General features: G+C 38.4%; 1 protein-coding gene across 1 annotated transcript in view; it reads right to left on the bottom strand.

Annotated features, from left to right (window-relative positions):
• LOC129780207 (protein MON2 homolog) overlaps positions 1-19,539 on the bottom strand; it is a 70,039-nt gene that overhangs the window by 10,001 nt on the left and 40,499 nt on the right. The window contains exons 2-3 of the mRNA XM_055788231.1: positions 15,476-18,235; positions 14,994-15,419 (exon numbers count right to left, since the gene is read on the bottom strand). Of these exons, the coding sequence (XP_055644206.1) occupies positions 14,994-15,419; positions 15,476-18,235 (3,186 nt within the window). The remainder of the gene's footprint in view (positions 1-14,993; positions 15,420-15,475; positions 18,236-19,539) is intronic.

The following is a 19,539-nucleotide window of genomic DNA, read 5'->3' as shown; positions in this document are numbered from 1 at the left end:
TGCATTAGACTAAACAAATCTGCCAAAATGGCCAATTTAGTCAATATAATTAAAACAGTGTCGGCGCTTGTGCCCACATACGATGGCGCGCCAAACAAACTAAGTAATTTTATCGACGCACTCAACGTCGTCAAACAAATTGTTACAAACAAAGAGCACAAACCAACCATAATAAATATAATATTAACGAAACTAGAAAGTAGGGCTAGATATGCATTCCCCACGACACCAGCATCTATCGATGCTATAATAGCAAAATTAAAGGAGATATCGATCCCCACTCCTCCTGAAGAGATAATCGCTAAATTATCCAACACCAAACAGCGAACCAATATAGCTGGTTACGTTAAAGAAGTAGAAGAGCTGACCATGCAACTTGAGCATATATTTCAAAAGAAATACCAGCAAATGTGGCCCAGGCTATGGCCACTAAAGAAGGAATAAGACACATGTCCGCTGGACTGAGGGATGAAAAAACCTCAATCATTGTAAAAGCGGGACAATTCAAATCAATAACGGAGGCCATAAATAAGGTCTTAGAAGAGACCCCGCAAACAATTAATGAAGCCACCATACAATATACCAGAACTAATTATCGACAGCAACAACCGAGATGGCAGACTCCCAGAAATTACTATAATAACCGATCAAATAACCAACACTACCGAGGAGGTAATAATAATTACAGAGGCGTAAACAGACAATATTACAAAAATAGAGGCAACGATTTTGACCATGAAAATCGCGACAATCGAAACAGAAACCTGAACAACGGAAGACGATGGGAAAATAATCAACCTCGTGGCAACAGAGGCCGACCTAGCAACTTAACACAACGGAATGTGTATGTGACGGAAAACGAAGAATTGCCTTTGGAAAATCCCCAATCCGAGGCACAACAACGCAACGGGGAAATGACGTACCCGAATCGGGAATAAATGTTTATACATGCAATTTGACCTATACGAATTTTGTCACACTTAGAATAGATATGTGCGAGAAACCCGTCAACCTTATCATTGATACAGGGGCGGACGTCTCAATAATTAAGGAAAATACACTGAAAGAATTCCAGGAAATATACACCAATCAGAAATGCATTATAAACGGAGTGACTGATGGTAAAATAAAAACTATTCAAATGTTTTTCTACCCATTCTCAACTCACGGTTGTCATCAACTGTTTTTAGTTCACAAACACGGTCAACATCAAATAACTTCTATACACTTTATTTCTCATTTTCTTGGTACCAAAGACACGATACTCTTTATATTAAATTATCTGAAGAAAACTCAACACGACCTATCGCGTGGCGTGTGTCTCTAGAACTCCCTTAACACTGGTTACTAAAGTCCTAAGCTAGTAGTTACAACAATTTGTGTAGAGTTTCACTGGGAGGAGCCAAGTTGATTTCAAAGGGGAATAGCCAATCAATCGAATGCAGTGTTCGATGTGAATGGGGTCAAGAAATAATAATGCTTACTGCACTCGTAAGCGCGCATATCGATTTCATGGGAAATCGTAAAGTGTCACGACGACTTTGTATATGGTCGCGTATTTCATCAGAATAGAACTAGGTTTGTTTTGGTTACTGGTTTATTGCCTTTAGCTGCGCGCGATATGATGTAAGAGTACATTCATATCGTCAGCGCACGTTGGCTTGTTTCTATGGATGAATGTGGGGAAAAGCAATTAACTAAATAATGCAGTTGTGCTTGAGGAATGTTTCATGGGAATTGTAAATCGAAGTGACTACGCATGAGTCATTTATTAAGAAACAATCAACTGCTTATGAGGATGGGTTTTGGGGATGGATTTAAAAAATGGGTTATGGAATGATATATGGCCTATGAAATATGGGATTTGAAATGAGATTTGGAAATGGGTTATGGAATGATATATGGCCTATGAAATATGGGATTTGAAATGAGATTTGGAAATGGGATTTGAAATCATACTACACCATCCCTCTTCGGGAGAATGATGTAATAAAATGAAATCATTCTTAGTATTCTGGTTTTCAAATAATTGTTCCTTGTCTTCTCTCAATGTTACAAAGTTTGATACATATAGTTTTTATTTCATTGATATAAATTTTATTCGAAAGTTCATGTGAATATTTTTAAATATATATATTGGATTTGTAAGATACTTAATAAATAATGTAATTTTAAACAGTTACCAAGATATTAAGGATAATTAAAAGTTTAACTAACTACTATACTCTTGTAATTGAAATATTTTTGAAATTATAGGGAAAAAAAAAAAATTTTTTTTTGTGTTAAAAAAAATTCGTTTGGAATGGAATACAAATTGTTTGTCATATTTTTTGTTTATGTTTTTATTAATCTATTTTTGTGTACAACTTTTTCATGGTTTGTTCTAGGGTTTAAAATTTTACAATTAGGATCTAATAGTTCCTGCACTATGTATGGTCCATCGTAGAAAGGATCTAATTTCCTTCTGTTTTCTATTTTCAAATAAACTTTATCGTTTATATTTAAATGAATTGGGTTACAATTGTTTTCAGTATTGGTTGCTCTTTGAACTTTCTGATTTATTAACTTATCTCTTGCAATTTCGTTAGAACGTTGTATTTTAAATTTCAATTCTTTGCTATATTGTTCAAAATTATATATTGGTTCTGTTCCATTTTTGAATAATTCCTGTGGTAGTTTAGCTTTATTTCCAAAAACGAGTTCATGTGGTGTAAAACCATGGTCTGAATGTGGGGTTGTATTATAGTTGAAAGCATAGAATTTTAACCATTCATCCCAATCAGTTTGATGTTCATTAACGAAAGATCTCAGGTATTCATTTAAACACCTGTGATTTCTCTCTAACGATCCAATCGTCTGAGGGTGATAAGCTGTACTGAATTTTTGTTCGATTTTAAGCATTTTACAGATCTGCTCAAAGACTTCGTTATTATACTCAGTTCCTTGATCAGAACGTAAAGTTAGAAATGTTCCATAAGTCAAAATAAAATTGTCTACTAATGCTTTAGCAATTACATTAGCTTCTTTTGTGGGCACAGGAATCAATACGACATATTTTGTCAAGTCGCATTGGACACTAACTGCATATCTATTGTTGTTGTGACTTCTAGGTAAAGGTCCAACTGTGTCTATGGAAATAATTTCGAATGGATAAGATGAAGTTGTAGTTACTACTTGTTTTTCCTTGGTATGCTTTATGATTTTGTTTCGTTTGCATAATTCACAGGCCTTAATGAATTCTGCAATCGATCTTTTCATATTGCTCCAATTGTACACCTCTCTTATTTGAAGGTATAATCTATGTTGTCCGATATGTCCTCCAGTAGGGGTATTATGATAATTGTATAATACTTTTTGAATATTTTCCCTTTTTGTTAAAAATGTTGGTGGATTGTAAATAATAATTTCTATTAAATACACTCGTGCATTTGCTAACGTTTTAAAGTTTTCAATTGATAGCATTTTAAAAATTTCATCTTTAGTTGAGAGCGCTAATTTATTTTGGTTCATTTTAATCATTGATTCTTCCACTTTTAGAAGTGCAGATTCTAATGTCTGACTCCCATTTAAAATTCTTTGATGCACTTGCGCAATAATTTTATTGTTTTTCTTTAATATAAATTTTATTTCATTTTTGTCAACTTTTGTTTCAAGTTTAATTAATTTGTTGGTTTCTGATGGATTATTTGTCATGTACGTAGAGAAGTGATCAAGTTCTCTTGGTACAGAAATCTCTTTATCTGTTGATGTTACTATTCTGTCATCATTTTTTATGTTACGAGTCATTGCTCTCGTGCTTACTCCTAATATGTTTAAATTTTTTAGTTCGTCAGAAGTTGTTATTATTCTCGACAAAGCATCTGCTCCTACATTCGATTTTCCTGATATATATTCAATTGAAAAATCATATTCTTCTAAATCAAGACGCATTCTGGTTAATTTTGATGTTGGATTTTTCATTCCGAACAGATAAACTAATGGTCTATGGTCTGTTTGTACTAAAAATTTTCTACCGTATAGGTAAGGTTTGAAATAATTAATAGCCCAATGTATGGCTGTTAATTCCTTCAGAATAACTGGTTTATTTTTCTCGCCAGGTGTAAAAGTTTTACTTGCAAATGCTATTGGTAAATTTCCGTTTAGTGTTTTTTGTGACAATACAGCTCCACAGCCAATGTCTGAAGCATCTGTTGTTAATATAAATTGCTTCGTAAAATCTGGATATTGGAGTAATCTAGGTGACATTAATGAATTTCGTAATATGTTGAATGCGTTTTGGCAATTATCTGTCCATCTGAATTTTGAATCCTTTTTTAGAAGTTGGTTAAGTGGATTTGCAATCAATGCAAAATTTGGTACAAATTTTCGATAATAATTACAAAATGCAACGAATCTTCTGACTTCATCTGCATTTTTTGGGATTGGGTAATTTTGAATTACTGAAAATTTAGAATCATCTGGTAACATGCCATGCTCTGTTATTTTATGACCTAGAAAGGTAACTTCAGTGCTAAAAAATTTGCATTTCTGAGCATTAAGTTTCAAATTATAAAATCTTAATCGTTCAAAAACTTGAGTCAAATTTGAAATATGATGATTAACTGAACATCCCGTGACGATAATATCGTCAATATAAATAAAGGATATTTCTGGAGTTAAACCAGCCATTGCAATGGTCATCATGCGTTGAAAACTGTTTGGGCTTATATTTAATCCAAACGGTAATCTCGTAAACTGATAATGTCCATTTTGTGTTGAAAATGCTGTAAATTTTCTAGACTCATTGTCCAAAGGTATTTGATGAAAACCTGACATGAGATCTAAAGTTGAAAAATATTTTGCTCTTCCAAGTTGGTCTAAAATATCATCAATTCTTGGTAGAGGAAATTTGTCTGCTAAAATTTTCTTGTTCAGTTGTCTGAAATCGACAACTAAACGCCATTTCTTGTCATTGTCACAAGATTTTTTTGGTACAAGAAGAATTGGTGAATTATATGGTGAAACCGAGGGTTCGATTATATTACTCTCTAACATTTTATTCACTTGTCTATTTATTTCATTATGTTGAGCATGAATCGTCTTGTAATTAGGAATATATACAGGTACTTTGTCGTTAAGAACAATATTCTGTGAATAGAAATTGTTTCTAGTCACATCCTCCTCTGGGAGACAAAATATATCTTGATATCTAGCAATTAAATTTTTAAACTTGTCTTTAGCATATATGGGGATTTTTTCTGTATCTATGATTTTAAAAATTTCATCGAATCTCTTATTATTTTTGTTATTACTATTAAGTATTGTATAATTATTTAAAATACTTAATGTAGGTTTAAATTCTGAATAGTGTATATACAAAGGTTTGTTTGTGGTATTTACAAATTTTACATAGGGTTTTGCTGGTGAAATTATAGTATTTCCACAGAAAACTCCTGGATAAATTTCTTCCGAATGAACTACCATATCTTCTATAATATTTAAATATGGTATCCTTCTAACTACTTCACTACGGCTTGGTAACATGAAGCCTTCTTTTAAATTATCTTCTATTGGTATTGAAATCTGTACATTAGCTATATTAAAGGTAAGTAGCCAATATTCATAGTCTATTAAACACTTATAATTTATTAAAAAATCCCTTCCTAGTATACCGTCTGCTTGTATTGGTAGGTCTGCGGTAACTAGATGAAAATCATGATTTAAAGTTAAAGTATTATTAAAACACATAGCTGTATTTGTTATACCTAAAGTTTCTACACTGTTTTCCGTAATTCCGGTTAATCTAATTTTATTGTTACTATTTACAGGTTGAGTTGGGAGAATATTTCGTGCTTTAAACAACGAAATATCTGCACCGGTGTCAATGATTAGGTTGCATACTTTATTTCCAGTCATGTGCACTTTGACCTGAATAAAGTTTGATGCATTTAAATTTATTGTCAAAATCGGTGAGTCTGACCGTAACAATTGTCCAGTTAGTCGACATCTGCGTTCAATTGTTACTGGTTGACTAAAAAATAATCAGAATTGTAATTTCCTGATTGCGTCGTTTGATTGTTGGGGTTAGGTACTGTATTGTTGTTATTGAATGGTACCAAAGCTTGGCAATTATTATCCGATTCAATTTGTGGATAAAATTGATTATTGTTAGTATGTGCGTTCCGTCGAGGAATATTTTGATGATTTACAGCGTACATCCTAGCTGGAATGTTATTTCTATTGTAAGTTCCGTTAGGATTTCTATTGTTATTCTGGTAGAAATTTCTTTGAGTAGGATATTGTTGTGACCCTTGGTTGAAATTTCTGTTAATGGGATATTGTTGCCAATTCCGATTGAAATTTCTGTTGTTATCTGGGTATCTATTCTGATATCCGCATTGAGAATAATTTCTCTGGTTGAATCGATCGGTCATCATTGAATTTCTATGGTTAATATTGTGGTTTAAGTACTTGTTATTATTCTGTCCAGAATTGTTTGGTTGCCTGTTTTTTATCGAATGCAGTACTACTGCATTTGTGTCTCTATTTCCCGTCTTCTCGTTCTCCACCATGACATTGATGGCTTCTTGGAGATTATCAAATTTTCCAATTCTTAACATCATTTTCGTTTCTTTATTTGATGTCTCGTCGATAAGTGTTTGGATTGCTGCCTTTTGAGACATTTTCCTCGCTACATTGTCAGGAATTTGTTCTCTAATATAAGTGTCTTTCAATTTGTCTGCTAAAACATCGAGTTGTTTAATAAAATTCTCGATTTCATTGGCGTTTTTCAATTTTAAATTTTTCAAATTAGCTAATGCTAAATCTGAATTTCCTTTTTCTTCACAATTTGACTTTATCTTGGTTGTGATCTCGTCGTATTCGATGGGAGTTGTGGAAAATAAGTTTCTTGCTTTTCCACTCAACTTTGTCAATATTACTTGAATCGCTGCAGCTTTATTTACATCTGGTACTATTGTACTAGTCAGATTAACTGCATCAATAAAGGATTTTACTCCACCTGGACTTCCATCATAGGTGGGTATAAGTGTTGCTAGTTCAGCAGCTGTCTTAATACTTAACGCCATTATCTTTTTGTTGTTTGCTCTTAGATACCAAACTACAATTTTTGCTAGTATTTTGAGCTTAAATTTTCTCTTGACCAGATTTATTTCACTGCGCACTCTTAACAATGAGTCTTCAGTGTCTGGTTTCAATTATTGGAGTAAGCCAGGAGGTTTTTCGCTTGTTTCCGGCTCACTGTCATATTCTCGTTGTATAACTTGAGAATTGTCAAGTAATTTTATACACTTTTGGTATATTACCTTCAATGCTCCGTAGGTTTCTACTTCTTCATTCCACTTAGATGCATTGATTCTGAATTCGAATGTTTTTAAAACTATTCTATATTCCTCCAAGTTTTCTTGTATTTGCTGTCTTTTTATTTCAATATTTTGTAAGGTCCTAGGTCGAAGTTTATTTTTGGTTAGGTTTTGAAATTCTTTCTTTAAATGGAATTCGATTTCTCTAAGTCGATCCATTGAAGAGAACTTGTTCGTTTAATTTGTACACCCTACTTCTCATTTTGTTGGTGTAATCTCTTGCCAGTTTCATAATCTATCCAGGTAATTGGATCATCTCCAGGCAATTCACGTATTCGAGTTAACAATTCTTCCCAAGAATTGAATACTTCGCTCGTTTGTAATGGAGCAAATGGTCCCGTTCCTTTACCTTTTCCTACTTCATCTAGGAATTCTAGAAATTCTTTGAGCTCGACTTCTGAAATCATTTTGTATGTTATTTGTATTTAATTATTGATGAGAAAAAGATTAAATTTATTTTTAAATAGGAGGAGAGAGGAAGAGAAAGAAAAAAAAAATGTATATACGCATATGTGTTTTTATGCTATCTCCTGTAGACCAGCGATAGTTCGAGCGGCTCTCAAAGCTTCTGTCCGCGTACAATTTTTATACAGTTTGTAAACTTTGTTTAATGCAAGCAATAGTGTGATGATTAAAATCACACACAATATAACTTCATTAGTTTCATGGAATCGAGAATGCTGCTCAAGGTAATTTAGAACTGTGACCTGTGGATCTCCAGTATTCGTTACCTTTTTAGAGCTAAACAATCCCATATTAGTTCATATTCGAATTCCTTAAAGTTTCATTATTATTCGTGTTACATTCGTGATTCATTAATTTATTTCATTAATTTATTTCATTAATTCTTTGATGATATTTGAATGATAAAAATTATTTAATTGTATAATATCTACTTGCATTTCATTTATTTAGTCTTCTTTTTTTTTTCAAATAACTCACTCTTGTTTCATCATATCATTTTGATTAAAAAAAAATTTCTGAAGTGAACTTTCATCGTATATAATCTACAGACGTAATCGATAAAAAAAACAGATTTAATCATTTACTTGAAAACTTCCTTTGGACCACCGTCTAGGTTGATTTGCTGCTCATCTGTTTGCTGCTCACGCTGCTGCTGCTAGTTGATGGCCTTCGCCGGGAATTTTCTTCTGCGCCTCTTTTGGTTTTCTATCTACCCGCCTGCCAGTTCCTTACTGCTGGCAGTGGTCTCGCCTTCCAAGGAGCACTTGCGAGCCAACTCTTAGGCAGCTTTTTTCCATGTTCATTGCACAGGTCGTTGTTCACTGGACACTTCGGTAATTGTTGTTACAGTCCGTTATCTGACTTTTTTTTTTTTACATGGCCCTTTCGCACTGCGATACAGTTAGTCTTTCTTCTGGCACTGTTTCTCTCACTACTCAGTTAGCTGCTTTTTTTTTTCTCTGGCACCGTTTCGCACTGCGATAAAAAAGTTCTGAAGTGATAATCAGTAATGTCCATGCTTTGTTCACTCCAATTTTTGGGTTCACATTTACTATCACAGTTTAGTACATTGTTGTGATACGGCTGGTTGGTTTTGCACACACTTTTTCTTGCTTTGTTTCACTCAGCCACACCAAGAATTTCGATTACTAATTCTTATCAGCGAACTTCATTTCACTCTTGCACCGCAGTACTCTTGCTCACTTTCATCCTCAATAATATTGCACTGGATCTCCTGGAATTCCGCCGATTTTCCGATGAATTCAAATACCGTCGCTCATCTAGAGCTGTTACATCGGATCGCTTTTCCTGTGGCTCGTTTTACGTGTCGAGCACTATCATATCGCACTCGCATCCGAAGATTGCATGAATTCTTTTTAAAACACGGTCGCCATCAAATGTTTTTCTACCCATTCTCAACTCACGGTTGTCATCAACTGTTTTTAGTTCACAAACACGGTCAACATCAAATAACTTCTATACACTTTATTTCTCATTTTCTTGGTACCAAAGACACGATACTCTTTATATTAAATTATCTGAAGAAAACTCAACACGACCTATCGCGTGGCGTGTGTCTCTAGAACTCCCTTAACACTGGTTACTAAAGTCCTAAGCTAGTAGTTACAACAATTTGTGTAGAGTTTCACTGGGAGGAGCCAAGTTGATTTCAAAGGGGAATAGCCAATCAATCGAATGCAGTGTTCGATGTGAATGGGGTCAAGAAATAATAATGCTTACTGCACTCGTAAGCGCGCATATCGATTTCATGGGAAATCGTAAAGTGTCACGACGACTTTGTATATGGTCGCGTATTTCATCAGAATAGAACTAGGTTTGTTTTGGTTACTGGTTTATTGCCTTTAGCTGCGCGCGATATGATGTAAGAGTACATTCATATCGTCAGCGCACGTTGGCTTGTTTCTATGGATGAATGTGGGGAAAAGCAATTAACTAAATAATGCAGTTGTGCTTGAGGAATGTTTCATGGGAATTGTAAATCGAAGTGACTACGCATGAGTCATTTATTAAGAAACAATCAACTGCTTATGAGGATGGGTTTTGGGGATGGATTTAAAAAATGGGTTATGGAATGATATATGGCCTATGAAATATGGGATTTGAAATGAGATTTGGAAATGGGATTTGAAATCATACTACACTATCGGCCGTACCTTTTCCAATATAATAATTAATGACACTCTAATCCCACACAGTTTTCAAGCAGTAACAAAAGGTTTCCCAATCCAAACCGACGGAATACTTGGGAGAGACTTTTTAGCTAAATATGAATGTAACATTTGCCTAAAAACATGGCTACTTTCATTCGAATTTAGAGGTCACCGTTTTGAAATACCTATAGAAGACAAATACGAAGGAAATATAGTTATTCCTCCTAGATGTCAAATAGTCAAACAAGTAAATTTTGTAAATATTAAGGAAGATAGCATAATTTTATCAAAACAAATTAAGCCTGGAGTTTTCTGTGCCAACACATTAGTGAGCCCAGAGGTACAATACGTAAAATTTATAAATGTAAATAATAATGCAGAAGTTGTCCCACACAATTTCGAACCCGACATAATTAAAGCAAGCGAATTTACTGAGCTATCTGCAGAAAGAAATCAAAATGTCGAAATATTTCACTTAATAAATAAATTATTAAGTGAAATTACGACACAAAAATTACCAAATGAAATTAAAGAAAAACTGAACATTTTGTGCGAGAAATATAACGATATTTTCGCACTAAACGAGGACCAATTAACGGTGAATAATTTTTATAAACAGAGGACTACCAGAAGTACATAAACAGGAAATAAACGAACAAGTAAACAAAATGCTTCAAGACAAAATAATTCAACCCTCAACGTCACCTTACAATTCGCCTATTTTACTAGTACCAAAAAAATCATGCACGACAATTCGAATGGAAAACCGAATGTCCGAAAGCATTCGACACCTTAAGAAATCGACTATTATCACCAAGCATATTACAATTTCCTAATTTTAAAAAACACTTCACATTAATAACTGACGCATCAAAAGTTGCTTGTGGAGCAGTTCGCAGTTGCGTTTGCTAGCAAAGCTTTCACAAGAGGGGAAGCCAATAAGTCTACTATTGAACAAGAACTCACAGCAATTCATTGGGCAATCACGCACTTTAGACCATACTTATACGGACGCAAGTTTACGGTCAAAACAGACCATAGACCATTAGTATTCTTGTTTTCCATGAAAAACCCCTCATCTAAATTGACCAGGATGAGAGTAGATCTCGAAGAATTTGATTTTGACGTACAATACGTACCAGGCAAAACAAACTTTGGTGCCGATGCACTGTCCAGGATCAAGATAGATTCAGAAACACTCAAAACTATGTCTGTGCTGATGGTCCAAACCAGAGCAGCCACACAGAAGAATAGTACCAACATTGACAATCAACAAATGAATTCCGATGATAATGAGACTGATCACCTCAATGTCCGGGAAGCCTTAAATCACCGAGAAACGTATAACTTACCAAAACTAATAATCGAGCGCGCAGCAACACAAGATTGCATTAAAGTCTTGTCCAGTTAGAATCCGTACGGAAGAAATCATTTATATCTCGGAGATAGAATGACATACAAAAAAGAGTGATCAACCAAAAGAAAGATATATTCTTGCACTTTTACAAAAAAATGTCCTTAAAATTATTTTTCTTCATTTCTGATGAAACTTCTCACTTTTCTGGTGATTCCTCCCATCAAACGTTGCACAGCGGCAGTGTCGACCTCTGTGGCCAGTTTTTTCCAGAATCTGGTCATCCCTGCAGCGTCCCGAGCCATTTTTCCGGTCTTCTTTAGCTTCCGCTTCATAATCGCCCAATATTTTTCAATTGGGCGGAATTGGGGGCAGTTTGGTGGGTTGAACTCCTTCTCGATAAAATCCACCCCGTTGTCGCGGTACCACTGGAGAACCTCCCGGCTATAGTGGCAACTCGCTAAGTCAGGCCAAAACTTAACGGGACCATTGTGTGCCTTTATGAAAGGCAACACACGCTCCTTCAGGCACTCTTCCTTGTACAATTTCGAATCCATGGTCTTTGTAGTGATGAAAACCGGCGTCTTCGCACCACAGGTGCATATACCCTGCCAGATCATCATCTTCTTGGCAAATTTGTCCATGAACATGAACTTGAATTTGGCGGGGACATCGCCTCGTGCCGTGGAAAGATAAAATTTTTGTCCCGGAAGTTGGCCGAAGTCCATTTTTACATAAGTTTCGTCATCCTGGAGCAGGCATCCATGGTACTTCGTTAGTACCTGATAATACAACTTACGAGCGCGAGTTTTCGTCACTAGACTCTGCTTCATCGTCCTATTTGGTTGCTTGATTGCTTTGTAGGAATGAAGTCCAGCTCGGTGAATGATTCGTCGAACGGTACTACGAGCGGCACCGTATTTCTGAGCGATATCATGTTCGGACAGTCCAGGGTTTGCTCTGACGGTTCTCAACACCTTCCAATTCAGCTGACGATCGTAGGTTCCGCTTCGACGCTTCTTTTGAACCGCCCGGTCCACGCTGTTCCGCTCGCGGAATCGTCTGAGCACATCACATACGGTAGTTTTAGCGATATCCAACTGTTTCGCGATCTTCGCACCCGACCACGTTGGATTGTCAACGTGGGTGTGCAAGATTAATTTTCTTCTTCTGTCTTCCATGTGGAATAACTCCGGACTTACGGCACGAAAAAATTTGAAACTTTTACCACCAGAAGAGGAAACATTTGTAAACAAACCGCTGTAAAAACTTTCTTGCAGCGGCCACTGACTGTGCCGCTGTAAAATGTGCAACGCGTACGGATTCTAACTGGACAAGACTTTAAAATACAAATAATGGATAAAAGCTATAAAAGGGAATTGACTCCAGCGTCAATCATCCACACCGAGCCATCCAATGTAAACAAAACCCTAGGTAAAATCACAAAAGAAATTGGGACACCTTCGACCATTAGAACAGATCAAGGTACCGAATATAGGAATGAACTTTTCAATAAAATAGCTGAACTCCTACATATGAAACAATCATTCTCAACACCTTATCACCCACAAACGATCGGAGGGCTGGAGAGAAATCACCGTTGTCTAAATGAATACATAAGACAGTTCGTCAACGAATCACAAACTGATTGGGATGAATGGCTACCTTATTATTCATTTTGCTACAACACTACCCCTCGTCCTGATTTCCATTTTACACCGTTTGAATTAATTTTTGGTCACCATGTAGTACTTCCTCAAAATATTATGAATCCAAAAGCAATAGAGCCAAATTATAATATAGATCAATATCATTTCGGATTAAAACAAAGATTACAAGCAGCCAGAATTAAAACCAGACAGTTAATCGAAAAACATAAAGTACAGCAAAACAAGAAACACGAAACCCAAGCAAAACCTATAGAAATCAAACTTTAAGACAAAGTTATGATAACAAATGAAAATCGTAACAAACTGGATCCGGTATATAAAGGACCTTATACAATTATTAGAATAAATCATCCCAATGTAACAATAAGTAACGAAAATTCGGACACGCAAGTAGTCCATAAAAATAGATTAGTTAAAATAAATTCGCAATGAGTTTTCGATAATCAACAAAAATCAAATACACATGCATACTAAAACAGATCACTTTAATTCGTTATTATTCTAATTTGAACTCAAATTCAAGCCCGTTTACTTTCTCTCGGAACGCAATGAGCATTCCTTCCCAAAGGGGGATGGTGTAGCATCCCTATGCATTTCCATCATGCATTATTTTTCAATAACCCAAAAAACGATATTGCCTAGAAAGCAATGTTAAAAACATCGTTTCCAAACGACCCAGAATCAAAATATTGCTTCACACTCATTCCTCACTGGGTCATAAAATATTATTGCTATTCGACACTTTTCCTTGTTTATTTTTCTGTCTCTCGCCGCATGTACGCTTTGCGTACAAACAGCGATTCGTCTTCCGCATGGGCTAACACATGGTTACCAAAAAAAACCATCTGGTTGTTTCCAAACACCGATGGTGGCTTGAGTTTGGGTCAACGATAATTTAGGTTATTATATAAGCTAGTTGGTAAGCAAATAATAGAGCAGTTCAATTTTAACCATCAACCCGGAATGTTTATTGAGTTATCCGAAACATCCCGCTCCCAAGAGAGGAGAAACCACGATTTGATGTACTGGGGTCTCCCAAATACCAGCCCAGAAGTTCTTTACATCGCTAATATCTGGCAAACATTAGCGGTAGTCGGGCTTCTCCTCGCTAATGTGGTCGTAGAACGCTTTTTCGATATCTCTGAACATCCGATTTTGTTCTTGGCACTTTGCAGAGACAGAGTAACGTTTCAGCCGTTTAGTAAGGACACTCAATTGCTGTACCAGTGTGTCGAGTTTTTCCGTCAGATGGTGAGCTCCCAGCTGACAAAGTTCAGATTTTTTTCTTCTTATACTTCCTTATTTTGTAACTGTCAGTCTCACTGATCAACGTTTTTTTAACGATAAGCTCAACGTCAGTCCCTAGGGACCAACACGGGTCTCAACGTGTTAGATAACATGATGTAGAAATTTTCATTCAAATTTTAACATTTTAGAACTGGTTTCGTGTCATCCTCGTTATCCTCTTCAAAGCTGGTCTTCAATGACTTTTCTCAGGGCTAGAGGCGAATGAACTGAAAAGTTTAAAGCCTCTTTAAAACAAAGAATGTCAATGCCTTCCAATCTGATAGAGATTACACTATCGAGTTTGGGTCCCTGCATGAGACTGCATGCTGATTACGGAACGGTATTATTGGCATTGTAATATAGTTCCCAAAATTATTTTCTTTATAATATTCAATCAGTATGATTATTCTAAGGGGCAAGAACAAAATAGAACGAGATGAGAATTCTCTCAAAACAACCTATGTAGAAATATGGGTCTTAAATTCCGATAGGAATTAAGCTAGAGCTTCTTGGACTTGAAAATGATCGCATTAAGAGGTAAAGTTGCTTTAACAATTTATTGGCTTAATTTTATTCCATTCTGGATTAGTTACAACTCTTTCAGATTTCTTTCCTTTTTTTCGGAAAACGGAAAGCAAATCAGATCATCAACTTTTCATTCAAATTCAAAATAGCTACTACTCACCCTCGAAACTCCGGACAGCGTCAGCACCTGCGTCTCCGCCCACTGCTTCTGGGCCGTGTTGCGTGAGTGATGAATCAATATATTCCCGCTGGTGTCAACCTTCTCGCTGCTCGCACAACTGGACAGTGCCCGTACCTTGTCAAGCAGTGGAAACAGTACCTGCCAGAGGACCGCCTGCCAGGTGGGCGGATTCAGCAGATTTCCGTGGGCGGAAATCGTCGAGAACAGAGTCTGCCCGGCCGACTTGCGGACCGCTGGCCTGGGATCCACGCACAGGTCACCGAGCCGTGCGTACAGACACATCCACAGCCGATCGAAGTGGGGCATGTTAAGGGTGCCCGGAAAGTCCGGCAGCACCGATGTGTCGTCGCAGACGGTCTGCGATAATTTCTCTTGGTTCTGGTTGAAGTAGTCCGAAATGTTCCACTGGAAAAAAATGAAAAGGTCATTAAAATTCGACATTACAAGAAATCGACACTAACCATCAATCCGACGGCGGTCAGTGAGATGTTCAACTCTTGTGTTTGGGATCCAAACTTGGCCGCAGTATTCACACAAAGTGGTAGACATCGCCAGGGCATCACCGGAAGAAAATCGGTTACCACCAGTTGCAAACACTGGAAGGCAATTCTAATCAACGCCTCTCCGTGGTGATCATTCACCGCTCCGATTATCCCCAAAACCAGTGGCCACCCGTGGGACAGAGTCTCCCCGGCTCCGTTGAGAACTTGCAAAACGCACTCCAGCTGCCGTTGTCGAACATCTCCATGGGGTACCGAAGACAACTCCGAAAGTGGCCCGAGCAGTAAGGTTTGTAATTTCAAGTTTTCCTTCAGAGGTTTCTCGTATTTGTACTGTAAGGCTGCCTTCACGAGATACGTGATCGCCTCCACACCCCATTCTCTCATCCGAATATGGGGATGCTGACAGATTTCGAGCAGATGATTGGTGAGCGGACGCCACAGAACTTCGATGCGAGCCAGATTTACCAGCCCAGTTTCCAACAGCTTGGCCACGGCGAACAGGGAAGGTTCGCGGTTGTTGTACGCCAACTCCATGGCTTCGTGTGATAGTTTGCACAGTGCATCGATCAGATGGTGCAGCGCGACATCGTCCAGATATTGGCTGGATTCAAACAGTTGGCTTAGCATCGTGGATAACACTGGGAGATCTGTCATCACTTGGGTGATCGAGTTTGAATCGGTTGGGGGTTTTTGAACAGCCTGTAAGCTTCCTCCGGTCGAAGGTTTCAGACCCAGAATCCAGGCTAAATGCTGAAGTGTTGTTAGCACTATGTGCCACGAACTGCCCAAAATTCCTCCATGACAGTGTGCCAGATGGAGTACCGATCGCATACACTGCAGGTTTTTAGCGGTCAATAGAACGGGTCCCTGATGAGCACCAACCGGTAGCGATGAAGTTGGAAGAGGTGTTCCTACCGCAACAACAGGATGGCGTTGCTGCTGTTGCTGGTCCGCGTCCCCGTAAGATCCGAGGAACATATTTCCCATATCCTGACTGCCGCCACGGGAATGAGACTTGAATTGATTGCCCTGGTAGTTCACGTTCAGCACTGATAAGGCATAGTGTGGCGGTAGCGAAGCCCTGCAGAGCGCCGTTATGAAGGCATCTCTCGGCGTGTGTAACTCCAAGAGACCACACAAGGCCGCATAATTTTGAATACCTTTCAGAACATTCTCCGTCGATGATTCATCCGTAGCTGCGTCGATCAGTGGCCCCAAAGCTGACAGTAAACCCAACCAGCTGGAGTAGATCAACTGGATGTGTAAGGCTTTGTCGTCTTCGTTTACCCGATTTTTATAGGGAATCGGGTTTTCGTCGCCCAACTGTGAAGGACCCTGAATCGATAGCGAGATCGAACGCACGATGTCCAGCAGACAGGCATAGGCCACAGATATTCCGTATCCGTCGGGAATCACAGGAGGCTCCATTTTGTCCAACATTTCCAGGAAGGTTGACTTGGACTGACCACTGGGGAATGTTACAACCAACGGGAGGAACACTCCCCGGAACAAGAAGCCTGGTTGGGGGGATATTCCTGGTCCAACGGGAAGGCCTCCGATTAGAGCTGATGCTTGTCCTTGAGTTCCACCGACGGTATTGTTCATTAGTTGACTGTTGACGAACAGACTTTGAACATACGTCCCCAACGAGTTGATAATATCCTGGAAAATGTTGGTGGCGTGGTCTTTAAGATCGTAACAACGACAAAACGAAATCAGCAGATCAGGTTGGATGGTCATTTTGTGGAGCACTTCCAGTGCCAGAGATCTTTGCCAGGAGGGTTTGTCGGGGTCTAGGAATTTCACTATCAAGGAGAGAAATATCTCACATTCTGTTACCAGTAGACTGTGGTACTTTTGAATCAAGATGGATACGACCCTCAACAAACGCATGCTAATGGGAAAATATGGCTTATCGTGAGGGGCCGCTGCTTGGGAGTTCTGTGGTGCCATTGTTCTGTACTTGATGTTTGGTGAGAACAGCTTGATTACCAGAGCACAGACACGTTCCTTCAACAGGAACGAAAACTCCGGGTTCTTGAAAAACACTGATGTATACTGGGTAAGGACCGATTCGAGCAGCTCCAGTCCAAATGTGCGTGTCATTTCAGTCATTCCGAGCAGCCAATAAGGCTGATCGGCGTTAACCAACTGTACCAAATCCTGGAACAGCAGAAAGGCATCGGCCGCACAAGGCCGTAGTCCCTTGGGGGCCACACCGGTCGCAAGTTTGAGTTCCTCCAAGTTAACTTCTCGCTTCTCGTCCTGATTGGCTTCGGCCTCCGCTTCCTCGGCCACCACCCGCTCGAAAACAAGCGAAACCAGCTGCCGCACCGTTGCGCCCGCCGTGTTGATCGTTGTGGAATCCTTGGTGAAATGTAACCTAAAGCAGAGTACCAATGTTTTGGCCAACGTTTCACCGTGCACGACCGTGTTTGTGGTCAGCAGCAGCGTGACGCTCTGCAGCACCTTAACCTCTTCGGTGCCGTTTTCCATCAGCATCCAGAGCGTGTCGGTAATGTATCGGGCCCCCTTCTGGTCCACCACTTGCTGGGTGATCAACCGCTGCATCATCCCGAGGCAGAATTTGATTATTTTCACATCTTTCGACTCGCAGCCCTGCACCAGCGGGTACAGAATCTGATTGACCACATAGTAAACCGGTGTTTGGGGATTAGCAGCCGCTGTTTTCAGCTTCAGTATTGCCTCCTCGCATGACTGTAATGAAAAAGAGCGAGAGATAAGAGAAAAGGAGGTCAGAGTGTATTGTTTCGCAGATCAGTTAATTAGCATAGCACACGAGCAGTCGACATAACAGCGGTAGTGCGGTGTTTTTAGATGGAAGGTAGATATAGTTTGGGGTGAGAGCAAACACTTTTCATTATTCACTAATTCAAACGAAAATAGAACCGCTGTTCGTTGGGTGATAAACCAGCCGTACTCTGGTGACCCATTTTCCTGGGATTATGACAACATAAATTGGACATCTGTGTTAATAAACAGGAATATTAATATTTATTTGTCCCATCCTGTGTGATGTGTGCTTGAACCCAGCTCTTAGAAAGATAGCTTTTCCAGTCGTCAACCCGACCATCACCAAAAAAGGAAGCAAAACCGGTGTATGAATAATAAATATTCTCAATTTCAAAGTTAGCCAAGCGTAAATTATTCAAATCCAACGCTTTTCTCCACCATTGTACCATTTGGCATCGCTGGAAAACTAACTGCTAGTAATGGTACATGTATGTTTCCCCCATTGCTTTTCACTCGTTGAGGTACCATTGCTGTTTGATATTGAAGATTTATTCAGATTCGCTACAGGCAGTACAAATGCCAAGTAAAAGAGCAAACATTTCATTCATTGGCGAACGGTGCTGCTGCATTTGCATCGGATGCAACAGCATCTCAATTTGTTTCGATCAAGTAAATATTTTTCAGATACATATAAAACCCGAAACATGGCCCTAGCACAGGAAGGTTCGTAAAGGTCAACTATCTCACGATTTACCACTGCAGATAGGTGCTGTAGATCTGCCGTTGCGTATGTTCGCTGCTTACACAATATTTGTAGTTAAGAGCACATAGTTTAGAGCGATTTTATGCGGGGATGAAGAAAGCAACAGCAGATTTTACACGCGTTTACCCTTTTAGGGGGAGTGGATGAGAAAAACGTAATCTGTGCGCACGCTGGGACAACAAGCATGCGACATCAACTGGCGATAGGGTCCAATGTCTTTGCTGGCGAAAAATATGCGTAATTTTTGAGAGTACACGATTGATCTGAGCGAAACGAAAACAACGCAGTTCATTAAATGTTGAGAAAGTAAAACTTTTCATTTCTTCCACCCACTACATATCGCATTTCCCGCTCGCTGTTCTTCTGAGACAGATATTTGTTGTAAGTCATTCAGATACCGGTAGCTGTCTGATACTGCCTATTCAACAATTTACAATTAGTAATAATATTCAGAGTGTATTCGCAACTTGTGAAAAAGACGAACTGACACAATTTTTCATTTGTA

Source organism: Toxorhynchites rutilus, chromosome 3, assembly GCF_029784135.1.
Source record: "Toxorhynchites rutilus septentrionalis strain SRP chromosome 3, ASM2978413v1, whole genome shotgun sequence".
Taxonomy (NCBI): domain Eukaryota; kingdom Metazoa; phylum Arthropoda; class Insecta; order Diptera; family Culicidae; genus Toxorhynchites; species Toxorhynchites rutilus.
Note: the sequence above shows the minus strand (reverse complement) of the source record. Positions and strands in the feature narration are given on the sequence as shown.